The following is a 27,272-nucleotide window of genomic DNA, read 5'->3' on the forward strand; positions in this document are numbered from 1 at the left end:
AATGGCAGAGCCTTAATGTTTTAACACAATAATGGGAATCAGAGAGGATTTTTGGTCGAAGCCCATCAAAGTTTATAAGAGGACAGCCAGACACTGTTGTGTCAACCCAGGTCTTTCCTGTTAAAAAATGAGATCGAGGCATGGAACACGATGAAAGAACATAAATTCAGCCAGGTACCTCTTCTTCTTGTCCTTTTTGATAAAGAGGAGGGGAAATCTTGATTTGGTTTTAATTTTTTCATTAAGCTAGTTATTTTCATATCATGATTTGTCAAGATTTTTAAAGTGTCACGGAACACATTTGTTATCGTGGCTTATGAAAGGGTTTTTGCTTGTAACGGTGTTGCTATGGAGAACTTGGCTAAAGCAATGCCAAAGCATTACACCATCAAAAATGAAGAAGATATGCCAAGTACTTTAACATTCGTATGAAGAATTAGAAAATAAACTGATAACTGTAAATAATATGAGGTTTTTTTGTACAGATTTTGGAGATGCTTTCATCCTTGCGTTTCAACCCAAAACCAATTCAGTTGAGTTACATGGTTTTTTTTGGGGGGGGGCTTATTTGAAACTGGTGTAGAGTAAAAGCTTTAGTTTTGTGTGTTGGTATCAAACTCATAGTTCAAAATCTCCATAAAATCATTTAAAATAATCTTTAAAATTCATTACAATCGTAACTATTTTACGAAATGGGTTATTCCTTTAAATTCACAAGATTCACCTTTTGTGAATTTATACGAAATTGCCACTTTGTAAAACTGTATAACTTTGCTTTAGTTTTACCAGTAACTTACTGTAGATTGAATTTACAATTTTGTTTTAATAATACACTTACCTGGTAAATTTCCTTTCATTAAACAAATGGCCACTTTTCTTGTTATGTAAATGTTTCGTAATTTAAGACGTTTTCATTAGTTTTACTAGAAGACGCAACAAAAATGCTTAGGCAGAATGTCATTGTTTGTGCTTATGCCAGTAATGAGACCAGTCTCTTCCTGTTCATTTTGAATCTCAAAAGTCAAAGTTATATCAAATTTAACTCAAAATGAAAACAGTGCTAAGAAAGTAGTATCAAGTAGTTATTAAATCTAGAGTAAGTTTATGGCATACCTGCTGGAAATCTACAGCAATGTAGTATAGTGTACGCCAGGGTGCCGCTAGCAATTCTGGCCCCCTGACTAAATTGTAGGCTGGGCCATTGGTCCATTCATGATCACCAATGTTACGTTTTTTGATTCCCCCTTGGCTGTAGGATAGTCTGTAAATGAGGGTGTCATTATGTATATGCACTGAAAAAAATTTGGAGTAGGATTTACTTAAAAAAAGTTAGGAAAGTTTTTTCACTTAGAAAATGTGAGTAATTTCAATAGAATTCCCACGTAAAAATGAAACACAAGGAACTGTAGCTTTAATTAGAAAATCTCAAGTAAAGTTTACTTGCAATTTCCCAGTACATTGTATTGACTGTTTGTTTATATATTTTACTTAATTAATGATTATAAAAGGTTTTTTTTACACAATAATCCTAGTAACCTTTACTTTAAATATTATTTTAAAATTACTTGATGTTGTTTATGTATTTAAATGGTGTTCAATAAAATAACACTGACATACATTTTACTTGAATACTTTTATTTCTATGATATATTTTTTTTTATTTCCAAAGATGGGAACATGAAATGAAACAAATAGTAAAAGTCCATCAGTTTTATGGTTCTGGTGAATGGTGTAAACATTTTTAGAACAACCATACAGTGCATTAAAATGCATAAACATTTAAACATATAAAACCTTTCTATAAACATAAAACAAACATTTTACAACAACCTCAGTTGCAGATATATAATCCAAAAGTGCAAATAATATCAAACTAGTAGCTGCCTTTCATTAGCTAACTTTAATTTCACTAAGATTAAACCTAAGGGAACAAAAACATAAAATAAAATAATAATAAAACTCTGCATCTATGGTCTCCAGCAGAAGCATTACTTAAAATGCATAAGAATGCATTTTTTGTTAAACAGTACTGTAGTTGCAGTTGTTTTCCGAACAACCTTTCTTGCAAAAAAATAAATAAAATAAAACAGTACAATAAGTGCAAGTAGTGCCCAACTAGCAGATTACATTAGAATCTTTCTATGCAAGGAGTTAACCTTTGGTGAAAATTTTAACGCATCTAGTCCCAGAAAGATTTTCTGAAACACTTCGAAGGTGTTTCTCAGCTTTGGGGGATAGTTTAAGTTTAGGGAGTAAATGCAGCCCATGAGTAAAAGACATGAATTTGCCAGATTTTTACATCCTAGCAGCACCTCAGTCCCCTCGATGACAATGATGACATCAGATATACTGGCATCTTCGTCTTCAACAGATCTGCTCAGTACGATGATTTTCATGACATGACCGGAGAAGGTATCCTTAATCATCTCCCTGCTGATATCCTGTGAAATACACAAATCAGTGCAAAGTGGTTAAAATACTGTACAGTATCAATTTTTCAATTTTCCTCAATGGGTTCCTGTTCTGAGACAAACTATCCACTAGTCTTAAAGGACAACTCCGGTGAAAAATGAACCTAGGGGTAATTAACACATGGTTAATTAATAAGAAGATACTTTATAAAGACAGTACATTACGCGTAAACAGACAGCAGACATCTTGAAAACAGTCTCGACAAGTCGAACTTGAACACAGTGATATGAACTGTGAAAAATTGTATTTATTTATTTTCTCTGTTGCGTTCAGTGCTTTCTTCCAGAAACAACGGACCATATGAGATTCCAAGTCACAGTTCATATTACTTAGCACGCGTCCGTCGCTCGACTTGTCGAGACTGTTTTTCAAGATGGCTGCTGTCTGTATATGCGTAATGTACTGTTTTTATAAAGTATCTTCTTATTAAACTGTTTGTACACTTACAAAGCTCTCAATGCTTCGGTTTGCATGTAAGGACCCTCATTATGCTACCGTGGTAGTGTGAGGCTATTTTGAGCCTTGTTGATCATTCAACATTGTGTTTTTTGTAAAGCTGCCTTGAAACATTGTACACTGTAAAAAGCACTATACAAATATTTTTAATTGAATTGAACTGTACTACCTGGTGGTCTTCAATGAGCTCCTCAGCTGATTCTCCCAGGAAAGACAGGAGGCAGCGAATCACAACGTCTCGCCTATCTTCAAGCCTATCTTCTTGCTGTTAAAAACAGAAGTAAATGTAGTGAACATTAAATGTGTATATATCTACATATAACAACATATTTACAGAGTCAGGAAGCAGCATATCATCACATGATAACCCTAATTCACAATTGTAATTTTTTTTACATTTTACCTGGCTGAGTGAATCCATTAAATGTCTAATTCTTATGCCAGCAACCCCACCCTTCATCTTAAACAAAGCCTGGAGTTTTGGAGTATAGAAGTCCAGCTTTTCCAAGAATGTACGCTCCAAGGAAATTGTGGTAATTCTTCTGAATTCATTTTTGATCTAAAACAAAGAAAATAAAATGTAACACAATCGAGTGATGATAAAAAAAAAATGTATTGCATTTTAAATCACTGCATATTAGGCCAACAAAGAAAATAACTAAACTTTACCTCAGATTCACAGAAAAGGGCTGGCCATCTCTCCACAACTAAATGACAGCAACTCGCTTGGTTTGTCTGATTCCATGTGGTTTCGGGATAAGTGTATCTGAAGGGCATTAAATGTTTTAAATGAACAAGGACAATCAGCATAAAGACATGGTATTGATGATTGACGGCCTGCATTTCCATGTTTGAGCCTTAAGTGTTTTAATAGCTGTAGTCTTCGGTTTGACTGAAAGCTGCATTTTTTACATAACCACCTCATGCTCTGGCACCTACAGTAAACAAATGATGTACATATGAATGCATACTTATTGCTATCTATCTGTGAAGTGTGCTGTAATAAAGTATTGCCAACTTACCTTGCATTAGCTTGAATAGGGAGTGGAATATCTGTAAAAGAATGTAAGAAATGTTCATGTCAGAATACATTTTTTAACAATTGTAAATACATTTACTGATCTTACTGACATGAAGTACGCTTACAACTAAATTTACCTTTATAATTCATTGACTGTGGTTATGCAGTTATGTAAAGTAAAAATGTATAATTAGCCCACGTCATTCATGGCATGTATTTTGAATCATTTATCATAATATTTTAAACTACACTAACTTTTTTTTACTCAAGAGTAACATTCATATGGAAACAAATTAGAATCTCCAAGTGCTTGTAGATAACAACCACCTGTAAAGTGGATGTTAGTCAGTAAAAGAACATCATGAAAAATACAGGCTTTAACTTAAATAAGGTTGATTGTTAAGTAATTAAGATTTACTTTTGCAATTACACAAGTCTAAATGCTTGACTTGTGTAATTGCAAAAGTGTGCAGTACCTTATCGATATTCTATATATAGCTATCATACCCGATAGTATAGATAAACAATATAAATAAAGTTCAAGTCACTATTTGCCTCGTAGGCCTACACATGCATTTTAAAAACTAACGTTAATCCTGTGTGATTAATACGTGAAAAACAGGGTGATTATTACATTTCGGCAGCTCGAACTTTTCTGGGACAGAATGCTCGAACACGACGGCAAAGCCTCGAGCAAAGTTTCCACGGATGTTAAAACTAATTTTTACAATAATCGTCTGACAAGATTAACGTTATATAAAACTTAAGACAATTGTTTTCAACAGAGACGCCATTTGCTAATAACGGATGGTGGTGCAAGTCTGTCAAATAGTTCATTTATTAATGATTTAACTCTGTTATTCATGTGTTAAACAAAACTAAGATTGTGTTTTAACGTTATCCAAAAATCTGTTAACATTGCTAACATGAACACTGCTAGCATCCGTAACTCGATAAAAAAAGAAAAGGTGACTTAGGCACAAACCACTGGGACTGCACATAGCTTAATAACTCTACACTTTTCTGCAAACATACCTCAATTACTTAATAAGCATACTAATAACTTACCGTGGTAAAATTCACATTATCCGTCGTGAAGTCTCGATTCCTTTCCTCAGTGCGCGCCAGTTCGGACTCGGAGCCAAAGACGCATGCGCATCAATTATATTGCTGTATTGATTAAATTTTACTTGAGTTGTTCATTTTTTGGTGTGATTTGATTAGATGGCGAACACTAAGTAAATATTACTTAGGAGATTGTATTTAAATTTACATATGTATTTTAGAACAATAAATGACAAAGAAACTTCAAGTAATGTACTGAATTAAACATGCCATTTTCAAGTAAAAAGACAAAATAGTATTTGTTTGTAAAATATACTTGAATAATGTTTCCATTATTTACAAGATCAAAAAATCACTTTTTACAGTGTGTATGTAGCCATTTCATTAGCTTTCTATCTATTACGAAAATGATACACCTATATTATACAGCACAATTCCCCGTTATAGCAAACATAAACATAGCCTAGCGGTTCTAAATCCTGGTCCTCTGCATATTTTGCGCCTCTGTCTTGTTTATCACATCTGATATCAATCACTAGAAAATGGAGCGTTCGAAAAGTGCTCCATGAATAAACTGTGTGCCCATTGACATGGTCCCTACACAGTGTTCACTGCTCTCTAATTCCTGCACACAGGATATCGGCTGAAGTTTATTTCTAAAGTAAACTTCAGAACACGAATTTGCGCTACACGACTGCCTGTGGCGTCTTCACACACGTACGAAACTTCCTACGGAGGTTTGAAGGGTTATTTTACCACACTCATGAGATTTGCGTAGTAGTCACGCTTCGTGCACTTCAATGCCCTTAATGTACACTTCGCAGTGTTTTTAAGGGCAAATTGAAGCAACCTATGAAGCGGTAAGAGTTGCATATAAAAAAATGCAGAGCGGGGGGTCGTGAGGACCAGGATGGAACAGCGGTAGTGGCTATCAGTCAAACCATTGGGTTACCTTTTACGTGACAAGGCGGATCGAGAGTGGAAATGTTTCTGTTGAGAAAAGTCTTTCGACACTACAAGAAGTCATATGCAGTGTAATTGTTATATTTAGCAGTGTAAATATTCTTTATAAAAAGAACTGAATATTGTGCACTGTCATCGCAGCGTATAAATTAAACTCTTGGCGCAAAAGATGCAATGCACAACACGTGACATTTAAAGCAATAACTTTGAAAACAGCGGGAAGCACTGATTGGTCGATCATCCAGAGAAACAAATCAACAATTCCATGTTTTTTTAACCAATCTAAAATGGCTACGCCACTGGCCCTTGGTGTATTCATGAGTTCGCCTTAGCCTAACCCCTTAAATAGGCGGTAGTTTAGTTAAGCAGAGAAAGCATATGCGTATTTGGCGTGCTGTCCAGGGAGATGTCTCTAGGGTCGGTGTTCTTCCCCGAACCCAGAGCTCTCCTCCTTGTCTGGGGCGAGGGCTCCGATCTCTGTGTTTGCCCGAGCCCGGAGCGCTTCCTCCCCCTCCGGAGAGAAGGTGGGTTAGATAGTGAAGAGTCGGGGTGGAGGAGGGATGCTGCAAAAAGGTGATGCGAAGGAGGTAAGACGATTTAACTATTTATAGCGTTTGCTCTTGATTTGATAGGACGGGAGACCGCTGACAGCTGCGTAATGATTTGCACGTGCTCCTCCTGAACTTTGAAACATAATTTAGCGGTCGGCCCCCAAAGGTGCACAGGCCCTAAGAATCATCCTCACCTTTCCCCCTTACAGCATCCATCCCTGTACGTTTCCCATTTGACCAAGTTGTACCAGCCCATTTATATTTTCACAAATGATATTTTATTGAAAAGTCATGTTGGAGCTTGTTGAAATTGGAACAGGGTATATGGGTGAATAAATATGACCCAAAGTGCTTGATTGCCTTACAATGTCACTTTTCATTAGTGTCAGAGCACGTGTTGCTCCTTCACGCTACAGCTCTCCTCACATAAACACTGTAAATATTTAATGGTGACAGCAAACACATAGTCACACACACTTTCCCTCCATCTGTGTTTATCCTGGCACTCTGTTCTCAGAGGCCCGTGACCTGGTGTTTCTGAAGAGGAGCGTGCCCATACCTTTTAAAAGGTTTTCCTTCCACAGACAGGAGGTTTCGCTTTGGTGTCAACGGCACAGGAAGCCGCCATGCACATGTCTATATGACACATTCAGACCAGCTGAGCAAACAGTCTGCTCCTCCACTTCTTCAGTCTGCGTACATCAACAGATCTGCACATAACGTCTGTATGGGCTCTTTATTTGGGTTTTAGGATACTGACACTTGATGTGGGTCGCGAGTCTCGTGTGAAATCAAACCACTAGCATCTCCTCTGGTTGAAATATCCAAACCGCAGGGTCTCGGTCTCTGTGAGGTTCCAAATGAAAATGAGTGTAACACTTGTTTTCTGTAGCGCTTGGTCAAATTCAGAGTCAGGGAAACCCTCATGCAATCCCTGTTTGTGAAACCGCTCAATGTTCCATTTGTGGAGGCATTTTCAAAAAAATGGAGCTGTTTTCAGAAGCCCTGTATTTTCATTCATGTCTCCTTATTGCATATTATTAATCTTTCTTGATTACAGATACTCGTTGGACAAACAAACAGATGTCTTAAATGGTTTGTTGACAGAAAGACGAGCATGAGACTCAATCAGAGATTATGAAATTCTGTTTCTGTGTATTCATGATGAAGTATTCTCCTGACAGAGACCATGTTGAGTTTCGTGGATGATATCATGTCCGGGGCCAAATCGCCATGTGTGATGCTGGGGGACATCCCTGATCCTCTCTCATCCATTCCATTGATCACACGCTGCCTGGAACCGGACACAACATACATGTAAGTATCCTTCTTCTTTGTGTAATGCAAAAATGAAAGCCACCCATATGTGTTTATGTACGTTTTTTGGAAATCATGCTTAGCAATGGGAAACAAATGAAGCTAGATCTTTTTAAGAATAACTTAAAAGGATTAATCACGATCACTCGCATCCGAAATAAAAGTTTGTGTATTCATAAATGTTTGTGTACTGTGCATACGAATTACGTATTTATGTTTTTATTTTGAATTTATGAACACATACATGTATACATATTCACGTGTTTTATTTCCAATATTTTAAATTATATGTATTTTTTTATATTTTTCTTAAATATATACATGTGTGTGTATATGTGTTTATAAATAAAAAAATTATATGTACAGCACACAGACATATATTATGTAAACACAAGCTTTTATTCTGTACATGATTAATAGTTTGACAGCCCTAATATTTACCAAATGGTGTCAAGGCCATTTGCAGTCACACGGGTGAACATCATTTACATTATCATTTAAAACCTTCTTTTTGGTAAAATATGTCGCTTGAAAAGCATGTTAATGTAAACCTTTCCTCACATAAATGCAAATTGGTTTTAATAAGCATCTAATTGGAATACAGCGTGCAAGGATATTCACCAGAGATGGTAAGTAACGAAGTACAAATACTTCGTTACTGTACTTAAGTAGATTTTTTTGGTATCTGTACTTTACTTCGCTACTTATTTTTCCGACAACTTTTTACTTTCACTTCTTACACTTTTAACCAAATATCTGTACTTTCTACTTCTTACATTTTCAAACCAGACTTGTTACTTTAATCTGTATTATTTTTTGTCATGCGCGCTGTTTTTAAACAAGAAGCCTGTTGGTTTATCGGTTTTTAGGTGAGTCATTCCCAGACATCCCAAGTCTCCCGGAAGTTCCGGGAGTCTCCCGCATATTGATAGCGGCTCCCTGATGCCCGCAAATGAGTTAAAATATCCCGCAATCTAGAGCGAGAGATCAAGAGCGCGCATGCGAGACAGAGACTGTGCTTCAACACATGTAGCGCGCGCACAGCAGAGAGGGAGCGCGATATCTTGCGTGTGTGTGTTTGTGCTAGTCTGCGTGTGTGCCTCGTGAAGCGCAGGTAATACAGAGAGCATCCTGATTGGCCCGTTTCGGTAAATCAACCAATCAATTGTCAGTGTGGGCGGGATTTTATCTCTTCTCCCTAGTCCCGAACTGAATACTCTGTTCAGTGTATATCTGGGTTTAATGATTGTAAAGACATGTTGAGGTGAGTTCATCAAGTTTTATTTGATTTCATGCGCATATTATTCAGGTCGGATAACAACTAGCTACGTGAAAACACCTTAGACATATTTAAAATGGCAATGGAATGTAAATAAATGCAGTTTACATGAGAGAGAGAGAAAGAGAGAGAGAGAGAGAGAGAGAGAGGGAGAGGGGGGGAGAAGAGATTTTATTTGTCATTGTGCAGTAGTACCATACAACTAAATTTGCTTGTGCATCCTCTAAAACAATACTCACTTTCATATACACACTCACACAATAAATAAAGTATAAAAATATAAAACAATAACAGGGCATCCAACATTTGGCTACTCTGAAGTCCCATTGCATAAAAGCCCTTATCTATAAAGTGCAACTGTGCTGACTGGGTGGTAGGGGTGTATGATTGTTCAGTTCTATGATGGCTCTTGGGATAAAAGTATAAATAGAATAAGCAGCTTATATAAATAGTAAAATTAATCTACATATAAAATGAAAGCTTGCAAGAAAAGTAAAAGGCATATGATGTAGGAAATAGGCCTAGGCCTACTACATTTGCAGTGTGTGTAAATAGTTATTTTATTCATTCATTGTTGTTATATTCAACTGTATTTCGCTACACAAGGAAAGTGCAGTTCTGTGGTGAATTGTCATATCCTTGTCCTTCATTTTTTTATGGGGGGGGGGGGGTCTTCGGGACACCTCCCTGAAATGACTTTTTGCAGGTTGGGATGTCTGCATTCCTAATCACCCATGGCCATATATTCGGGAGATGTTTGAAATTGTCGGTGTTAAAAATATTTCCGTAATTATAGTCTATTTTCTATGTTTGCTAAGTCTGTAATGTTATCATGAATTCATATTTTGCTAGCGTGTTAGTTAGATGTTGTTCATTGTTCACACTTCGCATCTTTTTTGACCAGAAAAAGAACACACACATACACTCACCGGCAAACACACACAATAACTTAATGTAGTGTTGCTTGCCTGTTATTTGTTTTTAAGTTTTTCCCTCCAATTTTTTCAGTTTTGTTAAAGGGATGTTGCTAGTGCTGTTCGTGCTGTTGGCACACACTTTAATATTCAGTCTTTAGCACAAATTGTTTAAGCCAGCGAATAGGATTATCTAGAAAGTTGCCAATTTGAGCAGTAATGATTTATAATATTTTCACTAGGCCTATTAATCTGTAATCTGGTAAACTAGGTGAGGTGTGAATTATAATGATACTTTCACTCTTGTTTGCATTTCAGTATAATTAACAATGTAACTCACTTTTGTCTGCCTGTGTTCTCTATAGCAGTTGTTCATGGATACAGGCTAAAGCAGGTAGTAGTAATGGCTACTTTTTACTTAAGTATATTTTAGAGCTCATACTTTTTTACTTTTACTTGAGTAAAAAATTAAGTCAGTACTTCAACTTTTACCAGAGTATTTTTAAACATGAGTATCTGTACTTCTACTTAAGTAAGGGATGTGTGTACTTTTGCCATCTCTGATATTCACACAGTACATTTTAAAGCGTGTACTTTTTTAGGCCGCTGATATAAATTGTAAACATCTCCAACTTCTGTTTCCTCTCTGCTTGCCTCATCATGACAGAGCAAGTTCAGCGAGTTAAAAACATATAGGGGCCGCGTTTTGGCCGGGTGATTTACTTGGACTTTGATCTGACGTTGAGTTGCATGTCTTCGGTCAGATGAGGGATTTTAATATCTGCGTGAGTCTAAGCGATTATATCCAACTTAGTCTGTGAAAACCTGAGAACGATTGGTGCCAAATACGTCTGGACATCTTCCTACCTATGTCAATGTTCGAAAATCAGTAGTTGATTTAGAAAATGCATTTCATTAAATCGCTTGGCAGTTTCTCCAGCAGGTATTCTTGGCAGGCATAATTTGTAAAAATCCTTGCTTTTATATAAAACCGGGTGACATCAGCCCAGAGTTTTTTCTTGGCAGTGGGGTTTGTTCATGGTGGTCCCCTGTCTGTTTAGACTCAGTGTTGGATATTACAGTATGTGTCGTATTACATCCGTTTCTCAGGAACGTTTAATTTTGTGCGTTTTATATCCTACCGCAGTCATATGTAGGCATTAACATAATAACCTCAAAGTGAACGTTTATTAAGGTTCTGTGTATATTTGATTTCACTTTTCTTTTTTGTTATTGAAAGTCTGAACACTGTTACACTGCAGGTGTCAGTCGTGTACGTTGTTAACCACTAGATGGGGATGTGATTCAACTCAATCCTAACCCGCCTCTTCTAGCATGCAGCACATGTCATTTTAAAGTAATCACATCTGTCTCTTTGGATCAGTTTCATTCGGGGTGGGAGCGTGTGGGTTCGCCACCACAGATGGATGCTATTGTTCAGGTTGTGCCTGCACTTAAGGCATCCTCAAATCAAAGCCATGAGCTGAAAGTTAGACGAGTGCTTATGTAATGCCAGTGATGGAGTCATGCATTTTAACTTTAATGGAGGTATATGCTGTTATATGATTCGTAATTCCAACACTGAAACAATTTCTTGACTTTAAACTTCAAAAGGACGAACCGTAAAAAAGGGTTATGGTTCTTCATATCAGAGATTTATGTGAAAACGTTCAACGTTTTGCGAAATAAATTTCAACAAAAAGATATAAATCGTTTCTTAACTTTAACCCTGACCTGCTTTATTTGATTGTATTTTGAAATGTTATCGTGTGGCACATGCCTCTTAAAGATACTGTTTTTGATTCTCTTTTAATGGCCAAGTAGTGAGCAAACATGGATATGTTGTGCTGTTTTACTTATATGGAGGATTTAGGGTTGAATCTGACATGTGTGATATTTGTCACTTGCAATGTCAGGTTTCGACTGTGGGCGGTGGACAACACAGGCCGACGTTCCAGTCCCAGTGAGGTCACCATCAAAACTCCATGTCCCGCTGTGGATGATGTCAAGGCACAAGGTAGATGACTGCACTCAGATTGTGGAATAAATATCTTGTGCTAGGAAAATATTCAGGAGATCGTAAGTCACCTGATTTGGATGAATGTTCCTTGTGTTGATACTTTTAGAAATAGCAGACAAGATTTATAATCTGTTCAACGGTTACACCAGTGGGAAGGAACAGCAGACGGCATACAACACGCTGATGGATCTGGGCTCACCGACGCTACACAGAGTACTTTACCACTACAACCAGCGCTACGAGAGCTTTGGAGAGTTCACTTGGCGCTGTGAAGATGAACTGGGGCCCAGGTTTGTAAACTGATCCTTAATTTATCCAAAACGGGACATCACAGGTATCAAAGGACCTTGTGCACTAATGCATGCATGCAGAGGGTTTCAAGGCACATTTTTGAGAACTTTCGAAGCCATTCACACAGAGACGCGTTTAGTTGTATACGTAAAGATTTTGTATCGTATCTGCATTTCGTACAAACGGATCGACGTTTTGTGAGTTTTAAACCGCAATTTTTTTATTACGGGTCCCAGAGTGGATAAATCTGAAAAAGCCACCCTTGCGTTGTCGTGTGTACAGCCAATCCGTATATTTTTTGAGACGATGACGTCATCACCCCAGAGCGCATGTGTGATGTGAGGGCATGCCGCATGCTTTTCCGGGGCAGAATTGTCCAATAGGGGATTAAGTTGTTACGAACAGATTTTCATGTTAAAAAAAACTCTACGAAACTTGTACGAACACTGGGGGAGTGTATCGAGCACAGAAATACTACTTCATGCATCCAACTTGTTTTCCTGACAAATTGACCATGTTAAGCATGAGATGACAACACGTTTAACATCGTAAATAACTCAGAATGCATTAACCTTAAAAAAAATTATCTGTATTTATCTGTATTTTTTTACTGTCAGTGTAAGTGTTATCTGTATGCACTGACAGTAACGCAATTTCAATTCTCTCTTTTTTATGTGTTGTACATGTGTCAGAAAACATGTGACAGTAAAGCTGACTTTGACATTTATAATGTAAAAAAATATATTCTGAAGCCACAAATTCTTTTACCTTGTTTTACAGTAAAATAACGTACAAAATGTCAAATTACATAAATTACTACAAATTAACAAGAAAAACATGTAATTGTATGTGATTTTTTTACAATATTTAAAAAATGTACGTTTTACATAGTGTAATTTGTACATTTTTTACCCCTGTACATTTTTACAGTGTAGGGTACTATACCAAAACTAATCAAGAAATATAACAATATAACAAGTAAACTAAAAAAGAGGTGGGTGACTTTCACATAATCATCAACATCAGGTTAAACTAAATATTTGTATTAAATGTGTTTGAACATATAATTATTATCATTTAAAACTGAAATTGTTAAATGTTTATTTATATTTATTATATAGTAAATATTGAATATTTCTTTTTTATTTAAGCTACTATATAGTTCCACCAAAAAATAAGAAAATGATTTCAGCATCTATTCACCCTCAAGTCATTTCAAACCTGTATACATTTCTTTCTTCTGCAGAACACAAAAGAAGATATTTTGAAGAATGTTGGCAACCACACAACACTGCACCCCATTGACTTCCATTGTTTGGACCACAGAGACATTCCTCAAAATATCTTCTTTTGTGTTCCACAGAAGAAAGAGTCATGTACAGGTTTTGAACATGCATGTGAATAAATGATGACACATTTTTTGGGTGGGGGGTGAACTATCCCTTTAGTAGGGGTAACCACGTTTGTTAAGCAGGTATAGTGAAAATCTTATTCTGATTTCTTCTCAGAATTGTTTTCTTTTGTTCTTTTTGTGATATATTTGACTGATATCCTTTCACCTATTTGTCTATCTTACATAGGTGGGTGTCTTGGGGCCATGACAGCGTCATGATCTATGTTTTGTGCTCCCTGTCCTTTTACTAATATAGTAAACACATATTATTCTGATATAGAGACACGTGACCGAGGGGTATTTGTGCAAACTAGATCAATTGAACATAATCAAACTGATTACGGTACATTTAAACCAGACCGCTATGGCATCAGGTTGGCCACAGAGCAGGGTGGTAATCTTTCATGCGCCCTCCAAAACAAACCAAAGACAAATAAGGTCTGGATGTTCCAATTGCACTGAAACTAAACACAGCCATATGTTATGTATAAAACCTGAAGACTTCTTCACTGATGCACAGTAGAGGCAGGTGAGTTCAATTACGGCCATTTGAACAACCATAGACCTGAGGCCATAGTTCAAATGAAAAGGTTGTAAATAATTAATCGCTTTTAGGGTTTTCACGCGAGGTGCACCATCGTATCAGACAGTATCCCACCCAGTGTGTCTTGCTGAGAGAGGATTGGGCGAAAAGTTTACCAGAACTCGGTAGCGAAATGGAAATTTTGTTTCGGTTGTTTTAACAAAGTTTCCATATGGAAGTGCTTTAAGTAAAGCGTCAATGAAACATTAAATGTGTAAAGTTGTGCCATTTGTTGCGATATTAGACGTCAGTGGGAAACATTGCATGTTTCATAACTATTGAGTGTCGCATGTCAATGGAAGTATAAATTGCTCCCAGAACATCTGAGCATCTCTTAAGATTAATAAACCAAAAACTCAAAATGAACTTGTTTTACAATTATACAAAAGTTATGTATTTACTTCTAATCTAAATGGCTTGAAACAGTTTTCATTGGCGTTGCAAACTAAACTTATCATTTCTGACAAATCAAACTCTACATTTGTTGCATACAGTATTTACTCTACATTTACAGTATTTCAATGTTGCACACTGACAGCTTTGGTTTTCGGGGTATTGTATGCCCTTGTGATTGACTCGTTTGCGTAAAATATTGTGTAAGATTTTAAGACTTGAAGATAAGAGCTAAAAGTAAGCTGTTCCAGTGGAGGTCTGGAGGGATGGCCATTATCTCCCTAGCATCAGTCTACCAAACAACTCGTTTGCGTCATTCCCCATCTTCTTGCGTCCAGGCAACACTCTGAAAGGCATATCATAAAATGGAAATGTAAACAAGGAGAATTTGTTTGAGTGCTTCATCCCCCAAAACAGCAATGGTTAGATGTTAGTAGTCTGTTCACTGGGGTTTCCCTAGCACAATCTGCACCATTTAAATGCAATTTTCAAGATAATTGACACCAAACTGGCCCCACTTAAGATGCCGTGTTGGAAAAATGAATTATGAATGAATTAACAATAAAAACAAATTCCAATTGTTTTCTTTCTTTCCGAGATATCGCACGCTGACTCACAGTTAATCGGTGGGCCGGTTGGTTGGACTGACGCATGCTGTAAACGGTGGAATCTAGTTGTGTGTTGGGTCAAAGGTCTTTGTTTTTGTCTGAAATCTTTCCTAGGCTTCCTATGGGCTGTGCAATTATTATAGCAAACTATATGTTCGGAGCGATAAAGCATGTTGAATGAGTGTTCTGGAAGAGGGTGGCAAGGTGGGCCGATGTGTCCTGAGTTACTGTGAAATATAGCTGCTTGTTTGTTCTCAGTCTATAGCAAAAGAGATTACAAAGAGAGAGACTGGCAGGGCCTGAAAGATTAAAAACGTACCTTGGAAATACAAGGCCATTTTCCCCTCCATTCATGTTGAGATTTATGGTGACAACCGTTGCTATTTGGAGACCGAAATGGACTTTCTTTAAAAATTAAAGGATAACAAACCGTATGGTTTTGTTTTAAGCAAATAAACATCCAAATTCCGCCAACCACTGAAATGTAAGATATTACAAACATAAATACATTCATAAGATACTATAACCAGTGACTTCGGACCTTCAGATTTGATTGTACATGTATTATTTGGTTTCGCATGCAACTTTTGTATTTGAGCTTCACATGAAACCTCAGTCAAAACAATCGAACAAGACACCGTACAATCGGATTGATCTTTAAAAGCCACATTTTAAATGTAAACGCACTATCTTCGTACTTAAAAATGCACTTAGCTCCCCAGAAACCATGGTTGGTCCATAACGTTTGGTATTCAGTATTTATGTGGTTGAATGTTGAGCTTCTGGTCTGGCAAGGCTTCAACGTGAAGCTATGTTTTAGGAATGAGCCGCACTTTCCACGCTTTTAGCATCGCGTTTCAGCTGCTTGTCTCTCGCATGAGGTTCATCGCATTCTCACATACTCAATAAATGCCCTCTTGGGTCACAGCAGCTTTTTGAATCCACGCTACCTCACTTTTACAACAGTTCACCTAATCTGTCTGTCTAACCTCAACCGTTTTTTTTTGACGGGGAAATTTTATTCAGGCTATGCTGTAACAGTTTGATATAAAAGTGCCACGCGTTTGATTTATGATCGATCTCCCATGTCCAGGTTTTGAAGAGCATCATTTAAGGGGGGCAGACAGACGACCTGCACTTTCAACTGAACAACTCCATTTTGTGTTTATTATATTGGGGTCTACCATTAATCTTCAGAGGAGGTGGGCATGCTAAGAATGGAACGCTCAATATTTAAACCACCAAAGGGAGAAAAAATTCAGACTGCTGTCAAGATTGTTGCATAACAGCAATCGTATTCCATGCAGTCGATACCAAGATGTGGGCTGCGTGTACTCTAATACAGTACTAACCAAATATTATCATTGTGTTTCTCCACTGCAGAAAAGCAGGCTTGATCCTGTCCCAGCTGGATGAACTCAGCGGCTGGTGCCGGGGTCTTCTCCAAGAACCCAAAATTGGCCTGCGCAGGGCATCCCTCAAATATCTGTCTTGTCGGTATACAGACACCAAGGCATTCGGGCTCAACTGGCTGAACCTTGGCCAAGATTTACGCAAGGCCTGTGAGGATCAGACGCTCTCTGTTATGTACAATGATTACGGGGAAGCCAAGGAACTCTAAATGAGATGAACACCAAGAGGACTTGCGAGGGACCAGCGGGGGTCGCCCCCAAACACACTCCTTCTGTTTTAGTCTATAGGGTATCGCGCTCTATAGATTGCCCCATCAGTGAATGATCGGCCATGCTTGTTGAGACGGCGTTGGGTTTGCATAAAAAATGTACAGTGTACAGTGAAGGGAAAGTCATTTAAAGCGACAGTTAGGACTAGTGGTGTATTGTGTCAGTTAGTGCGTACACCAGCTTGTATACAGGTAGGACTTTTTTCACAAAGACTAAAACTATATCTTCTTGTGCTGATAATGTATGTCTCTCTGTAGTGCTTATAGATACAGAAACTGTTAAAGAGATATAGCTACTGTAAATGTTTATTAATCTGACAGTTTCTTAATGTGCTGAATGTAGTATTCAAAGTAAGGCAGATAGTTGATAGTTGGAGAAGCATTACAATAAGGTTGTATTTGTTAACATTAGTAAATGCATTAGCTAACTTGAACTAACAATGTGCAATGTATTTTAGTTCTTCAGCATTTACAGTATTAATCGTTGTTAAGCCTCTGGGGTCTGATAGTGTTTTCAGAGGATTTTAACATGCTCTGACATTTGTTCTTTTTTAGGTTTTTAAACGCATTAAAGTTAATGCCAATACAATCGTTCGTGTTGGTGCTTTATCAAATCTTATCACACTTTAGTTTAAGTAAGGCATCAGTAAATGCTGAAATAAACACAAACTAACAATCGACAACACTCCTACACAATTGAAATTAAAAACTATAATGCCTATATTTTCATTTAATATTGCAGTGTTCATTGTAAATAGTTTATCAATGTGGGTCCTTTTCTTTTTAACATCCGTGTGGCCTAATAATTTTTAGTAAAAATCTGAAAATGCACTGCCGTCCTGTAATGACTATCCAACTTAGTATGTTAGACGGACTGGGCGGAGCATCCGATAACTCCTCCCCTTCAACTGTCAGTCTACTGCCAGATCAATTTAAAAATGCAATGACATCCAATCCAATCGCAGAGAAATACAAAAGCCACGCCCACTATTTTTCTCATTTAAAATTTCAATTCACTCCGAAATGCGTCAAACTACGGATGTAAAAATGATCGCAACTTCGGGTTCACAGGGACTTTAAAAACAATATTAACAAATACAACCTTAGTGTTAAGTGTTACCGAATTGTTTATAAACCAGTGTTATAAAAATAATCATTTTAGAAAGTTGTGTACATTTGACCATGTCTTGTTTCTTTTCATATTCTGAAATAAAATTGCACAAATGGATAAGAAATGGTTTCGAACACACATTATTGGTTTGTGATATTTTTATGATTTGAAATCTAACTTCATGAGGATCTCCAATAACAATAATAAACATACTTTACACTGTATACTTTATTGATAATATGTTTAAACTACACTTTTACAGACAGAAGAGCATACAAAAATAGTATATTTCTATAACAATCGCTGTAAAGGAATCCTTATAAAACAATGCACACGCATGCACATGTGTCTCATGTACATGTAATGATGGGGGGGATTAACTTTGGCTCTGAGATCCCACCTGAATATTAACTACTGAAAAAAGGATGGTCGTCATTCAGATTAGGGAGGTTTGCTGAAGGAAATGACACATAATAAGTTTACACAACTGTATTGACAGATCAAAGGCATTGATATATGTGAAAACATTAAAAGTACATGGCACACAACAAGCAAGAGCTATTGGTTTAATATTTGTATAAAATGTTCATAAAAAAACGAGCTACATGTGAAACAAACAGACTTGTGTTCTATGATGTGGGGTAAAATATTGCTCATATCTACACCTACGCTCTATGTTAGAGATTTGAAACATACATGATGTGTGTTATTGAATAGATTAGTATTGAATAGGATTGTTTCTATGCAATTGTGTGGTTTGAGTTACTGCTCTTGATCACAGCTCCTCTGTTCATGTGAAGGGAGAGAAACTCGGGTTGTTGTTTGACGTTTGTCTTCCCGAGCCAGTTATAAGAGCTGTCCGCTCGCTATCATTCACAGCACTTCTGGCTCCTTCTTCTTGGCCGTGCCCCTGTTCTCCTCGGCTTCGGGGTCACGGCAGGTGCACTCGTCGTGATCGCAATCTACCCCGAACTGAATGACCTGTCAATCAATCAGACGCGCAGCTTTACAAACAACATCCAAAAACATTTTCCCTGCAAACATCTGATACGGTATGTGGGAACCACACGCAGTCTTTGAACAAGAGATCAAAGTGTGGTTTGGATAATTCTGCTAGAAAATACTTTGAGGCAATGCAGTAGATCAAAATAATGAGCGTTGCTGATTTCCAGATGTCCGATACGTATCAACCATTGACCAAATCACTCAACCAATATGGAATTGAATAGTCCTCTATTGATTTAAAATAAATAAATGCATATCATAAATAATAGATAATCAGATGTATGCATACAACTATAGTAGTGTAGTATTTACAGTACATACTATTAATAAATAATATTTTGACAATTCTTTTATATACATACTAACTTGACCCTTTTTTAAACCATGAAGTAATGAGTTGGTTTGTATTCTTTTGTTCACACGTAAAGGATTTCAATGTTAGAAAGATTGATGAGACGCGGGACGGCGGTCCTTTAGCGGATAGCATCGCATCGCCTGACTGTAGGCAGATGAGTAAAGGAGGTGAGCAGATGAACACATGTTGAGATTCTTGTCCAGGATTCATGCCATCACCACAGGTTGCAAAATAAACTCAAATTCCCAGCTAAACGGTCTCCAGCAGGAAAAGTAAACATGAAATGCAGAACCAGACCTATGCTCAACTTTTACCTGATGTTTATGGGATGTGATTGTCTCATTGATGTACATTCATGCACATTCACTTTTCAAGACGGAGCATGCACGGTGTGAGATGACGAAGTGCAATTCATATCTCAATATCAGAAAACGTCAATGTATTTTTTCCATGATAATGTCATCCATGAAATTCCAAGCCTCAATATTTGCCTTTGCATGGCCCACAGAGAATACAGATACAAAGCATGTCTCTGTATTTTTGTTAAGAGTTTTGGAATTTTTTTCTGTGCCCTTTATTACTATTATGATTCATTTTTATTGTTTGGCTTACCATGATTAAATTGATGGCACCGTTGCAAATTTTGTTGCCCCCCTGTTTCATTCTCTGGCCATATCTATCACATGGGCATTAATCCTGGACGCTGTTAAACCAAACTGCCCCGCCAACACACTCCCTCTGCAGCCGAGGACTTTTCCAGAGAGGCTACTCGCTGCAGAGCTTTCTTGTAGCTCCTCCTCGCTAGACGTCCAGCGAGGAGGAGCTTCAGCCTCGAACTACACCGCTGTGCAGCACGTGATGCGCCCCACATGGGAAGATGGCGGAGAGTCAGAGATGCAAAAAATGATCTTTAAAGAAAAAAATTACTTTTAGTTGTGTGCAAATGTTTTCTTAGCTATTTTTGAGTCCCTGGATATGCAATCGTGCATAGTTTAACGTTAGCGTCAAAAACCCAAGAACCTAACTAACGTTACATGTCACGTTAATTGGTGGGGAATTATTTGAATGCATGACATGGAGATGAAAAAGCACCCCAAATGACGCACACATATGTGAAAACAGGCATGGATTATCATGGTCATGCCACAATTAATAGAGAAAACTCATTGATTTTGGAAATATGATGTGTCTATGCCAACTAGACTGGAATTTCTTGTGCAGTAAACTGTTTAAATGCACAACACCTTCCAGCTAATAAGAATCCAGTGTTGAGACTGACCATGGTATAATATAGCATGTTAAACTTGTCTTCTTACATGTGACTGCTCCAGATTTATTGTTGTAATAATTGCGTGTATTGATTTGTTTTAGAAACTTAGCAAATCATATTTCACCTTGTATTTGGACTATGTCCTTCCTGAGTGACTTTGAGCTACAGCTTTTAACTTGGCATGTAAACCATCATCATCAGCAGTGAAATGTCATCCTATAATATATTCAGAATACACTATATAGCCCACTGTACGTCCACTCTTAATTAACAGGGTGCACCACTTCAGCTTCGAGGGACTGACTGTGGAATATTTATCAATTTCTAGTTAAATTTGATCACCAAAATGAACTACAAAAGTGATTCCAAATTTAATGACTAAGATTTTCACTTGGCATCTATTAGTCTGATATGCCTGCAATCATGAGGAGGTGGTGCCATCAGTTATTACAAGCTTTTCCTCTGGCAAGGTAAGATATTGATAACTATACTTTGAATGAAGATATGCATTATGAGCATTGCTCAGTATGCAGGTAATTTGTCATAAATAATGCACACTGGAAAAAGTGTACTGTTTTTGCACTCTTTCTATAAAGTCACGTTTCTGTCAACAAACAAGTGATCCAACCGGATCACTCCAATTCATGGAGGTCATCCCAACTATGCCAGATGTCATGGAGGTCACCCCAACAACGAGAATCCATGTATGTACATAAATATGTTTATCTATTGTTTGACTTATTTATGCAATTACCTTCCTGTTTCATAAAAGTGTTTGAGCAGCAATTGAATATTGACATTATTATTGAAATGTCTTATCTTTTTGCACAAAGGACTCTGCTGTGATGAAAAGGATTCAGCTTGCCAGTGACCGAGTGGAGGAGAACCGAACACAATTTACTGGGAAAGTTCACCTACCACAGATCACAAGCATGAGTGAGGATGATGCCTTGTTGGCCATAACAAGGATCTGTTTTTTGACACCATTTTTTATAATAGTGAAATGGATGAGGGCAAGATCCGGGCTCCCTTCCTTTTCACATTTGAAAGAATGGAGGACATGATGTTTTTCATGAAGGAAATGTATGATAGAAGAAATCTGCGTGTGTCTTGCCTGCATAACCCTGACCTTTGTAACAAAAAGGCTAGCTGATAGATCTGTGTAAATATTATTTTATAAATGTTTTTCAACAATTAAAGTTATGAAGAGAGAGAATTCTGGCATCTTTGTTTACTAATATTCAATTTTGTTTTTTACAATTTGTTGCTAGTGATAGATCCAACTGCAGAATATGGCTTGCCGATCTTATAAATTTGAGTCCAGTTTCACAAGATCTCTATCCTTCAGGAATTTATTAAATCCGGGAATATCAACTCCGTTGTGAGTCGATACCTAAACATAGCTACCAGGGAGATAAAGAGCTGAAGGGAAGAACAGCAGGCAGGAGACGAAGTGATGTTAAATAAACTGAAAAATGATTAATTGAATCATCTCAGTTGGGTTCAGTCTAGGATTGTCAAACTTAGTCTGACTAGAAACAGATTCAATAGGTGTTGTTAACCATGCCAGATAACAGTATCAAAATATTGTCTCCTGATGTTATTATGAACCTTGAGATGGAGACCATTGGAGACTCATATTAAGACAATACAACTCCTGTCAAGGTAAAACAATATTGAAAATAAGTACGAAATGTAACAAATAATATGAATAAAAGTGAATGATAATAGAAATGAATGAAAACATATGATAAATTAATAATATAATGAATGAGATACAGTAAATAGAATAATTAAATGAAAGTTTCTATCCAGATCTATCACTCGACTGAAGTTTGCTATTAACGATAATAAATACAGTAACATATAAGGGCAGTGATGTATGTGACTAATAAATTGTAAATGAAGTAACAATCCCTGTCTACTAATAAATATTCCTGCAATGTGTCTTAGAGCACACTTCTTGTTTTTATTGTTCTTTAGTGTGATGTGGCTGGTTTCAGACTACTGGACTTGATCCATGTCTTCTTAATCAATTTGTTATTAATCCATCCAAAATGATATTCCTTATACATTAGATTCCCATTTACCCTGTGTACATTTAAAAGGATGAAACGGGAAGAGACAAGCTAATAGGTTCATTTTGTTTATTTTTATATCACACACGCAAGGACAACGCAGTTTCCACGTTTAAACGATTGAGATAAATTCACAGGTCAGGCAATCTAATGTGTATCAAGGATTGCTTAAGTACGATCTGACGTAGAGCTTTCAGGAACGAAAATGTGCGGCGCTTCGATATCCACAGAGGTGAAGCTTTCATCTAGCTCCTCCTCTCTGGATGTGAACTGTAGCTCCTCCTCGCTGGATCTGTAGCTCCTCCTCGCTGGACGTCTAACGTCCGCCCATATGATCTGCAGCAAGCACAACTTGCTTTTCCACGGCCTGCGTTAACGGGAGCGTGCCAGTTCCGCTGGACCCACTGTGGCAGGATGCCGTCCCTCACGGTTTATTTCACTTTCTCAGTCTTCGCTTGTTAGAAAAACACCGTTTCACAGTTTCCCTCACCGCTGACACCTGGCCCTCCGCTAATAAAAGCCATTCATGTATTTATGACAGACACACGTCCCCCGGTCTTATTTTTTCTGAGACTGTACCCCACCAGACTGTATTGATGCATTCATAAGAAATCAAACTTTATTAAACAGTGTTTGCACAACAAACATTGTTATGTACGGCTGTATGTCTAAACAAGCATAAAGCAGCATGAAGGATGAATGGAGAAGAGAAGCCTTTCGGATGAGATTAAGGATTTGATTTACCTTTCTAGAGGAGAGAGTGGATGGACAGCAGTCTCCTCCATCATACTGGCAGTACGCTCGGTTGTTGATGGTGTCACACCAACCATCTCCCTCAAATGGCTTTAAAAAATCAAAGCAGGAAATTCCGTTATTGGGTGAAATGGTTTATATGTACATGTGTTATAAAAATAGTTTTCTTATAGTTGGCGAGGTGGTTATGTGTTGTTTGAGTAGTTGTGAATTGTGGTGCTCACTAGTAATACCAGGATATTCAATTAGATAAATGTTGTCTTAAAAACCCTTTGTCTCTAATGTTTCTTCTGAGGAAAAAATATCAGAAATCTCAGAAATGTCTACATTATTATTTCGGAAAAGCTCTCAACAACTGAGATCAGAAACTGAGTTAATATTATTAAATATATTATATAAATATTTCTCATCAAATTGACCCAAATCCAGATTACATCTTTATAAACATTAATTTGACACCTCCGTGTTTTATTTATTTATTTCTATTTTACCAATTTGTTTCTATTTTTATTTCACTCATGCAATTTTAGGAGAAACGTTTGAGATTTTTGTATACCTAAAAGAAACAAAACTTTCTTTTTGGTGAATACATCCTGTAATCATTCTTACAAATATGAGGAACCTTTAAATACTTAATCGCTTATTTTATTATATATTCAAACAAGCAATGGACTGGACCTGTTACGCCTGTGGTGTGCTTCACTTTTTTACGTGTACGAACGCACAGCTTTGCAAAGTATACGTCCTCTGATTTATGCTGCGTTCAGATTGTAAGCGACATTGTCGCTGCAAGTCGCCAGGGGTTGGAAGTTAGGTCGCTAGCCAGTGACGACATCCACCGATCGCATAATCTCGCTAGACATGCCCCATCCGGTCGGCAACGGTTGCTAATGCTCGTGTCGCCGGAAGTCACCAGCTCTCCGTTTCAATCAATGGGATCATGTTGCCTGTAATGTAAACAGTGGGTCATATACACACCTGTTTTGACACATGTGCATTACGACATATGGCAACACCTCTCCGGGGCCTATGAGGTCAGGTTTTCTCTTACTACCTTGAATCGATGCTCTCAGGACATAGTTGCCACCTGGTGGTTACACTAATTACTGAAAGAAATGGAACGTACATGCGTGACCTGCGCGTACTTTGTATTCTGACGGCCCGCGTACAGTAGGCTGTCCCTCGCATACGCATACAAAGGGAACCATACTTCAGCATTAAACATGGAACCGACTTCTTTTACAAGTTTACACATGTGTTACTTTAATGTGACTTTCCTTCAACGTGAGACTTTGGGATGTTCCTCAAACCTCAGAGAATCCTAAATCCTGCCAAAGAGATTTCTGTTATACTTTCTGGTAGGTAACATCCATTCCGTTCACATAAAAATAAAAAGTGCACTTGTTATTCCAAACAAAATTTCTTAACTTGTAACTTCCTCCAGCTTCTTGAATGTAACACTTCTGACATCTGTGCATGAAAGCATGGCTATCCGCTTTGTGATGCCCAGGGGAACTTAGCTCAACTTTCTAAAGTGGACTGCAATTATCAAATTTAACTTACATAAACACTTCAAATGCATCATAATGCCTTCCTACAGGATTTCAACCAACCTAAAGGATCACATGTCAATAACAGGAAAAACAACAGCAGTCTGCCAAAGACACGTTCGGCTCTGATGTGCATGTGGTGATGTTTCAAAGCAGCTTTTACCTGATTCTATATCCATGTGCAAGAGCAGCTGCTGGGAAGATCTCTGCGGCACCCAATCCAAAATGTTCTCCCTGCCATGTTTCTACTAGCCAAGTCATAAGCAATATCATTTCACTCTTTTGTTTCAAGCTGATACACTTTTTCTCTGTTTATTTTTAAGTTAAACTTAAGATTGATTTGATTATTTGAGACGCCAATTTATTAGCACGTTATACATCTTGTATAACTTGGGTGCATTGGGAAAAAAGTATAATATATATATATATGATATTTTAAGTATAGATAAAGTTAATATGATCTATTGTCCAATTCAGAGTTCCAGTTAGACTAAACTAAAATTAATTATTTTAACTATTTAATCATTTCTGTTAAATGATAAGAAATAAATTGAAAGAATATCAGAAAAAATGGATCTAACAAAATTAGAAATGTTGCCTTAGCCTAAAGTTTACATTTGGGCCCAAAAATTAAAACTGAAATGAAATAAGTCATACAGCAATATAAAAAATTTAAGAAAATGGCAAAAGCATATAACAAAATTGCTAAAAAGTAACTACAATTAAAATTAATAAATAAAAAATGATAAATGATTCTAGAATAAATGTAATACAATTGTAACAAATAAACTATTATCAATAAATGAATATAAAAGTGAATTCAAAATATCAATAAAAATGTAAATTCAAATGATGAAAAATATTGTAGATGGCCATTTTCACAACCAAGCCATGCAGGAATTTTTTCAACATATGATGATCAAGTTATCGAGAAGACCATTATAACCAGATCATGGACTGATGACAGGGCTGATTCAAGTACCTCAAGCAATACTGTATTGGCCCCTATAAAATAAGGCCTTGTCTGTGCTGAATGCACTGTGCAGAATGCAAAGATATTGCACAAAACTACTATGCTGTATTGTTTAAGTAAAATGTCTGAATGTAAAACAAGCTAATTATTAATATTGTTTTAGAAAAATCTGGAAAAACTTAATGCCCGAATGCCTAAGCTAAAGAATCATGTAACAGTAACCAAGAATGACGTGTGGAATGCGTGTGCGCAGGCCAGAGGAGGAATACTGCCAGAAAATGTTAAATAACACTGTAGTCCACCATCTGAAACTCTACACTCAGTTTGGCCAACATCATCTGACCTGAACCTTACAAACAACTGCCACATAACAAAACAGTGGCCAAGAAATGTTAAGATCCTGACAGAACGGACGCCACAGACATTTAGATGACCATGTCAACAAAAGATATCACGAAAATCAAGCCTTGTATATCAAGATTGTATACTAAAGAAACAGTAGAGAAATAATATGTTCCTATAATAATATGTTCCTATTTTTATATTTAACATATTTGAATGTTTAATAATGTTGAATATGAATGTTTGAAATGATAAATAATATTTAATATGTTATGCTTTTGTATAGTTCAACTAAAGATAGATACAGCTGTGATGAAAGCGAAATAATAATATTTTATATCATTATATGGCTGTATATTATTGTATCATGTTTGTTGTGAAGTGAACATTCATATTAGGTGCAGCAATATATATATACATATACAGATTATTTATTTATTATTATTATTGTTATTTTATCACTTGTCTCGGATAATGTTCCTTGTGTTTTGTTCTGTGAAAAATATAAATAAATAGTTAGATAAATAAAAGCGAAATAATAATAAAGATATAAAATAATTTCAAACAATGCTGCATCATCCTGAAAGGATTTATTCAACAAGAATGATCAACCAATGGTACATTATACCACTTACATTATCACACAATAAATATTAATATTTATACTATTTTGAAGTCATTTTAAAAAAGTATGATTATGTGCTATAGTGCATTGCAAGGAACAATGGACAAATATACAGTTTAGCAGTCAATATAGTAAATATCACAATCAATGATTTCTGTTAAAAAAGTTAGAGCACTGAAAGACATCAGTTCTAGAGTTGACTT

General features: G+C 36.8%; 2 protein-coding genes across 3 annotated transcripts in view; one reads left to right on the forward strand and one right to left on the reverse strand.

Annotated features, from left to right (window-relative positions):
• Positions 1-18,236, forward strand: part of astn1 (astrotactin 1) — a 187,347-nt gene extending 169,111 nt beyond the window's left edge. For both annotated transcript variants that reach the window (XM_079452416.1, XM_079452417.1), the window contains 4 exons: positions 7,713-7,845; positions 11,955-12,055; positions 12,165-12,348; positions 16,710-18,236. In XM_079452416.1, coding sequence (XP_079308542.1) covers positions 7,713-7,845; positions 11,955-12,055; positions 12,165-12,348; positions 16,710-16,947 — 656 coding nt within the window. In that variant the 3' untranslated portion in view covers positions 16,948-18,236. The remainder of the gene's footprint in view (positions 1-7,712; positions 7,846-11,954; positions 12,056-12,164; positions 12,349-16,709) is intronic.
• A 27-nt stretch (positions 18,237-18,263) lies between these two features.
• The window catches only part of pappa2 (pappalysin 2), a gene marked incomplete at its 5' end in the record, with an annotated part of 64,251 nt that continues 55,242 nt past the window's right edge, over positions 18,264-27,272 (reverse strand). The window contains 2 exons of the mRNA XM_079451963.1: positions 18,264-19,099; positions 23,571-23,669. Of these exons, the coding sequence (XP_079308089.1) occupies positions 18,992-19,099; positions 23,571-23,669 (207 nt within the window). The 3' untranslated portion in view covers positions 18,264-18,991. The remainder of the gene's footprint in view (positions 19,100-23,570; positions 23,670-27,272) is intronic.

Source organism: Barbatula barbatula (assembly GCF_947034865.1).
Source record: "Barbatula barbatula genome assembly, chromosome: 3".
Classification (NCBI taxonomy): Eukaryota; Metazoa; Chordata; class Actinopteri; order Cypriniformes; family Nemacheilidae; genus Barbatula; species Barbatula barbatula.